A 7745-nucleotide genomic window follows, 5' to 3' on the forward strand; every position below is an offset into this window, starting at 1 on the left:
CTGGTGTCATTTTGAGATCTTTAATTTAGATCTATATCTTATTTACAATATTATATATATACATATTACTCTAACTTGTTGACATGATGAATGAAAGTAGGTTCCTAAAATCCAACCATCCTATTATCCAGTCACCTCAAAATATTTAATAAAATATCTAAATTAAATAAAATAAATGTATCCTGTAATTAATAATTATATTTAATGTTTAAACTATGTTATTTTTGCCCTAAAAAATGTTCTTTGAATCAGTGCTGGATTCTAACAATGAAGGAGTATGATACCTTTTTAAACATAACAAAACAAAAAACATCCTTGCATTCCAGTTACAAACCTCATATGGGCGATACCTATTTTTAAAATACTGGTAGATTATAATTCTTAATTAGGATCTAATTTTATTTTGGATTATGCATTAACATTCAAAAATGAACTTGAGGTTTTCTTTGTTATCAATGTTATCTACCTTTGAATATGTTGGCATCAGTGTTCACATGATTTCATAAAAGATGTTGCAAACATATTCTTAATTCTCTAAAATAGAATTTAGATAGAAAATAGAATTAGAAATACTGATTGGTTGAGGTTTTGAAATAATTTGAACTTAACCCTTCTTTACCTTCACTTTGAAGGATTCTTTTTGTCTATTTTCCTATTTCTTCTACAAGAATTTAATTTTTTGTTTAGGTTTTAATTTATTCTTAATTTTTGACAATCAATTTTTTTCTAGAAAAATACATACTCAATTTAAGCTGTCATATTTATATAGAGTTTCACAAATTTTCTCATTTAAAAATGCCTTTAGTTTTTAGTTTGATAAAATTATAATAAAAATAAAATAATGATACTTATTGATGTAAAGGAAAATATTAAAGACACTATATGCAAATGTAATTCAATAATTAATGAAAGCATAAACTTTCACAGGATAAAAAATTTGGTTCAGTAAATTCATATGGATTTATTTTAAAGTTTACTTTTTTACTTACTAGTTGTCAAATCTGAGGCAATTTATTTAACTTTTCTGAGAATTACCTTAAAAAAATTGAGGAAAGAATGCCGACCTTAAAATATTTTGTCAAAATCATTGAAATAATCAGTAGAATTGACTAGTATAGTGATAACACAGAGTTAATTAAAATAAAATTTTATTTTCATTCAAGAAAGTTTTTATCACTAGATAGGGCTTATGTTATAAATCTAAGGATGAATCAATATTTTGAGTTTAAATAAAATTAAGTAAGGAAAGTCAAGTGATTTCCACCATGAATGATTATGTCAATGCCAACACATACTAACAAAAAAAGCATAAATATTACAAAGATCAATATTAAATTTCTTTAACAATATGTCTCTAAAAGGTTAGTGATGCAAAATTAAGTCACACAATTTTAAATTATTAAATAATAATTAGATAAAATTTAATCATGTGTAATTGAATGCATCAATTAAATCAAATTATTTAATTATATTGAAATTAATTATAACAAAATTTAATTGAATGATTATAATCACTCTTTCTATCACTTTTTTTGCAATAGATCATTTTCTCTGAGGTTTGATTCTGAGTTAAATCAGAACCTCAGGTTCTCTATTCCATCCAAAAGACTTTCTTTAAAAATGCCATTTTTTTTAGAAGAGAAAACAAAGTCTGGTCAGAACTTTCAAAAAAGTCCTATTATTCTGTTCCATTGCTTTCCTCATAGCTGCATGTATGGCTGCTAAAACCTAAAAAAAATAAAGATTTTCAATTCAAGCTCCAGTTTTTTTTTTTTGGTTTGTTTTTTAATGCCCCAACTTAACCACAGTATGACAAAAAGCCAGCCAGCTGAAATAGTGCAATTGTCTAATGCAACAACCAAGTTGTGGTTGTACATGTGGTGATAGACAAAGACCAATAACATTGCTTATAAAATAGTAATACATCATATTTCAAGTTCTGGGAGTTTTGCATTATACCCAATCAAAGAAGTTGGACTTACTGTTTCATACGTTTTTTCATGACACACACATCTCTTATAAATTTTCACAGACATACATGTACACACACAGACACACATACACACACATATATACTATTTTATTAAGTTTACATTCATGTTGCTGTAGTGACTGGACAGATGCCAGCTTCATACTGTCACTTGGACTCTACTATTGATGCCAGATCCTTTGCCCAGGCTCTGCTCTCCTCCATGGTAAATTGTCCTTGGCAGGGTATGGGTGATACATTTACCTCACCTACTGACTGACTTCAATCAGAGCTATTTCATTACATCAGACATGTTTCAATAATGTTTATCTCTGAGGGAAGGAGTGTGAATTTTAGAATATTTGGTTCCAGAGGAAGCTGGATCATTAATTAATTTTGTTCACATTTCCAAGATAATTTTTGGCAACATATCATACATACCAACATATTTATATGTGAACTAGAGGCCCGGTGCATGAATTCGTGCATGGGTGGGGTCTCTCGGCCAGCTGAGGGGTGGGACCATGCGAGGTTGGCCCCAGCAGCAAGCTAACCAATGGCCGATTCCATGAGGAATTGGGCTCCTCCTCCCTCCTCCGTCCTGTCTGGGTCTGGGGTGTGGGTGAACCAGATTCAGGGCTGTCAGGGCCCCAGCAGCAAGGTCTGGATCAGTGCGCGTCATAGCTACTGACCTGTCGTCTGGTTGTTCCACTCACTCAGTCTCAACAGTAGCTTGGGCTTTTATATAGAGAGATAAGTGAGAAAGTCACCAAACATCCAGATATAAAATACTATTACTGGCCCAATCAAAATGATTTGATTGCCATTAAATTTCCATTCTGATTATTTAACCTAAACAAAGAAACATTTGTGGCTAGTTGCCTCTAATGCTTAATATTTAACTGGAATTTCCCCTCACTAGTTACATATATAAATATATTCACTTAGAAACACACACACACACACACACACACACACACGAACACTGATTTGTTTAAATTACATCTTAATTTAAACAAATCAAGTCCATAGGGACAATTTTGTACAATACTGCATTCGACATCTAACACAGTTTCTAGTGTACTGCATATATTCAGTAAGTGTTTGTTAAATTAATAAACTAAATATGTATATGATAAATGATATCCAAAATACTCTACATAATAATTCATAATAATTCAGCACTCACATAACATTTTGTAACACAGGCTTGCCCATTCATTGACATATTATCTACGGTTGCTTTCTCACTACAATGGCAGATTTGAGCTCCTGCAACAGACAGTAGAGCCTGCAAAGCCTAATAAATCTATTATCTGTTCCCTTATAGAAAATTTTTGCTAACCTATTTCTTAGAGGTTATATAAATAAACTTTACGTTTATATAAATAAACACATTAAATGAATATATTTATTAAATATATTGAAGACTATTTTGTACTCTGCACAGTACAATGCCAGAAACAACTAAAAATAAATGAAAGAAGAATGCAGAGCAAGACAAAGTTATGAGATATATGACTATTTGAAAGAAAAACAAAAATTAAGTATAAAATTGTTAGAATTTTTAAAAAGTTTTATGATGATGATCAAATTAATTAATTCATTTGAAATATAGTTTTTGAATGCATCCTCTTCACCAGACATTGTACTCAGTAGCACAGTTGTGTGTGTTTTTAAAGTTCATAAAATAGATCACAGTTTGTCTTTTCCTCTTGTTTCCATTATGTTCCTTAGCCTAGACTACGGCAACTGCTCTTTGGTTTGCTCTGATTTTGTCCTTTTCCAGAGTATACATCATGCTACTAATCTGGTCATCTCCCTGCCTTTTGGCATAGAGCTCACTATACTCATTGAGCTTTACAAAGCCCTTCATGATACAGCCTCAGTCCAAGACCATCTGGAGGTTTATGGTCCAGTGGTGAGAGCCATGGCCTCTGGAGTCACCCAGTTTGAGTTTGAATCTTGATTCTACCTCTAACATATTGTGAGAACTTGAACAAATTACTTGTCCCTTCTCTGCCTTTGTTTCCTCATCTATATAAGGGGAATAGTTATTATAGCTATGTAATAGGTTGATGAAAAGTAAATAAGACAAGTTATGAAAAGTTCAGAGAAAAGTGCTTGGAGCATAGTGGGCATACAGTAAATTAGGCTATGATCACCTATTTAATTTTGGGTCAATCCAGTTAAAATTCACCACCCCAAGTTTGCTTCTGCAATACTGAGTAAACCACGTGTATGAATCTGATGGCCCTGCCTTTGCAATGCTCTCTTTGACATTCCCACTCCCATCCTGCTGCGGTGTGGCTATATCCTATGCTGACTTCATGTCTCTGTCAAGAATTATGAAGGATCTGAGATTTTACTTTATTTCAAGTTAGCCTACCACAGTTTCATGCAAGCTAATCAATGACATGATATTCCTGGGTTAGGGACAAAGAGCTTTATTATTCATGGTAATAGCTGGAGCAGAGTTTCTGTATTTGCCCTGGCTTTCTGAGCCCATCTCCCTCAGGGTGATGCCAAGAGAGTCAGGTGACACTTGAACATGCAGTGGGTGGCCTTACAGAAGAGCAACCCCGAACTTAGAGAAGCCAGCTTTTGCAATGGCGAGTGAGCATATCTGCCTTTTGCTGCCAAGGGGACACTATCTTTTCCAAGATTGTATGCAAACCTGCCCTTTGCTTTGGATAGAAACTTTCTATCTTCCAAGGCTATCCACTGTATAAACACTGGTGAAAAGACAGTTGAGAACAAAGGCAGCCAGTGCCTCTGCTAGCAAGAGGTTTAAAAAAGCAAGAGTGCCATGAGACACAATGGTATCCTAACAGTTTCAAGTAGGATTCTTCCATTCTGTTCTTCAAGACAGGCTATCGACCCATCTAGACTAAAAGCTTCTTGAAGACAGAGTCTCTGTATTTCTCACCACGTATTCCAATGCCTAGCACTGTTCCTTGCACTCACAGTAGACACTCAAAAAAGGTTTTTAATAAATTAGAGAGTCTAGTCTAAGTGACATTATTTTTATTCCTACCATTACTACCATAACCAGTTCAAGAATAAAATAAAAGATACATCTCATTCACATAAATATGTCAGCATTGTGCATACTTCATGAAAATTGTGCACAGAGTATATTAAGAACTATACAAAATAATTTGACTGAAATAAAGATTTTGATATAAACAACTACATGCATAAAGATGGGAGCAGCACAGACTTTGAATTACAATGAGATAGCATGGATTTTATTTGCATCTTTGCAACTTAATAAGCTCATGCTCTTGAAAAAAGTGAAAGTCTTCATGTTTATGCATTTACTCAACAATGACTTACTGATATCCTAATGGGTGCCAAGTCCTTTTTATTAGTGATTATCTCTATTAAAGAACTCCCATTATTAAGAGTGTCTCCTCACATCAAACCTGTAACTGATACAATAAAAGCAATTGCTATTTCTAAGCTCAAAGACCATATAGGAAAAGTATATGTATCTTTATAATAATATACTTATACATAATAATATATATTATATATTGTACATTATAAACTATAATATATATAGCATGTATTCATATAACTAAATATCATTTTACTCATAAGAACCAACTCCACCTTCAACCAAGTGGTGCTGAAGAGGTTATTCATGAGTCGCACCAACCGGCCGCCTCTGTCCCTTTCCCGGATGATCCGCAAGATGAAGCTTCCTGGCCGGGAGGGCAAAACCGCCGTGGTTGTAGGGACTATAACCGATGACGTGAGGATCCAGGAGGTGCCCAAACTGAAGGTGTGTGCCCTTCGTGTGAGCAGCCGCGCCCGGAGCCGCATCCTCAAGGCTGGGGGCAAGATTCTCACCTTCGACCAGCTGGCCCTGGACTCCCCCAAGGGCTGTGGCACCGTCTTGCTTTCTGGTCCTCGCAAGGCCCGCGAGGTGTACAGGCATTTCGGCAAGGCCCCAGGAACCCCCCACAGCCACACCAAACCCTACGTGCGATCCAAGGGCCGAAAGTTCGAGCGTGCAAGAGGCCGCCGGGCCAGCCGCGGCTACAAAAACTAATCCTAAATCCTATCATGTTATTAAAAGAGGTTTTGGATGCTGAAAAAAAAAAAAAAAAAAAAAAAAAAAAAAACAAAAAAAAAAACTTTACCTACCACAAATATGCCATTTTTTATAATATAAAATTCTGTATTTGTTTTCAAAGCTAATCAAAGCAGGTAGTTAGAAAACTCAAGAATAGTATAAGTTTGAATTATTTCAATAAAGGTTATACAATTTTCTCCCACTTTGAATACAGCCTCCTAAAAAATGTGACTAATAATTTTACACCACACAACTAAATGATAAAGTTCAGTATTGGTGTAGTAAATAACCAGACCTCTGGACAAGACAGTCTCATTATCACTCCCAATAAAATAACACTTCAGTATTCTGTAAGACTGCTATTGCTGTCAAGGATGGCTGGGTGGTGTTTACAAATAGTTAACCAGCCTTCCGCACAGCTGTTCAAAATTGAGGGCTCATGAACACTTATACAAGCAGAGTGGTATCTTATAAGCACAGATGAGCAGGAAGAGCAGTGGTACACCAAACGCATAACAAATAAGAATTTTAATTTATAGCATCATGAAAACAATATGAAATGAAGAGAGAGAGGACAGAGGCCTTGGATGGCTAGAATTAGAGATTTAACTCAGATCAACAGTGCCTGTCAGGCTTAATGAAGATTGTTTATAAATACAAATTTGGCATATTTTTGAGCTGGATGTAAGAAACAACTACTCAAGTTCTATTCTAGTTGTATGGCTAATAGTTTAATTTAATCATTGCTTTGACAATGGGGCATCAAGGCCCCGAGGCATTTAGATACTTGCATAGTTAAAGTTTCTCTGAGATATTCCTCATGCCATGTTTTAGATGTTTAATACTCTCCTAAGATTTTATTACTTAATTATTATTTGTGTGTAAAATATATAGACCAAAATAATTAGGTAATAGTATTTTTCTCTTTAATCTATTTTAAAAAGAACCAAGTGGTCAACTCTCAAATATTATTTTGTGATTTTAGAATTATATCCAATCTTCTCACTTCAGAGGAAGCTTATACAGAGAGAAGGTAAAAGTCTTACCCAAACACCTCAATGTGGTAAGTGACAGCTCAGCTCTCCTGCACCTAGTCTGGAGTTATACCTCCATTCATCACTTTTTGAGGGTGAGGTCATCCTATAAGTAAGAATCTATATGTAAGGTTCTAGGTAATCAAATGTATCAATGGACATGGCACAAACATACCCAGCTTTGATATGCTGCTTCTGAAAAGCAATGGACCTTGATCTTTCAGAACTCCTATTTCCTTTTCATACTCTCATTTTTAATGACAGTGACACATTATTTGAGGAAGATTTAGCTGAATGAGGTAGGACACTAGACTCTCATCTTGGTCTTTGTTTTCAGATATGTGATTTAGAATTTAAATCTCTGCCTATTAAGTAAATTTAGATTTGCTTCAAAATAAAAAAAAATTGTAGTTTTCATTTCTTTTCCTGGTTTAATGTATATTATTTAGTGACTTACAGTATCTATACTAATAAAAGGGTAATATGCTAATTAGAACGGGAGACCTTCCAGGAGACCTTCCGGATGTCCTTCCAGACAAAGCCATGGTGGTGGGGCCAAGGCAGAGGTGGTTAGGGGCGATCAGGCCAGGAGGGGTGGGCAGTTGCGGGCAAGTAGGCTGGTGTGGGGGGATCAGTTGGGGGTGAGCAGGCCAGCAGG

At 34.9% G+C, this 7745-nt stretch overlaps 1 protein-coding gene across 1 annotated transcript; it reads left to right on the top strand.

The window, feature by feature from the left end:
• Nucleotides 1–5573: 5573 nt before the first annotated feature.
• Nucleotides 5574–6070, top strand: LOC102251706 (60S ribosomal protein L18; the record flags this gene model as incomplete). The annotated part of the gene is made up of 1 exon (XM_014539250.1): nt 5574–6070. A coding segment is annotated over one exon (456 nt), but the record flags the coding sequence as incomplete, so codon positions are not given.
• Nucleotides 6071–7745: the final 1675 nt, after the last annotated feature.

Source organism: Myotis brandtii, unplaced genomic scaffold (genome assembly GCF_000412655.1).
Source record: "Myotis brandtii unplaced genomic scaffold, ASM41265v1 scaffold21, whole genome shotgun sequence".
Lineage (NCBI taxonomy): Eukaryota > Metazoa > Chordata > Mammalia > Chiroptera > Vespertilionidae > Myotis > Myotis brandtii.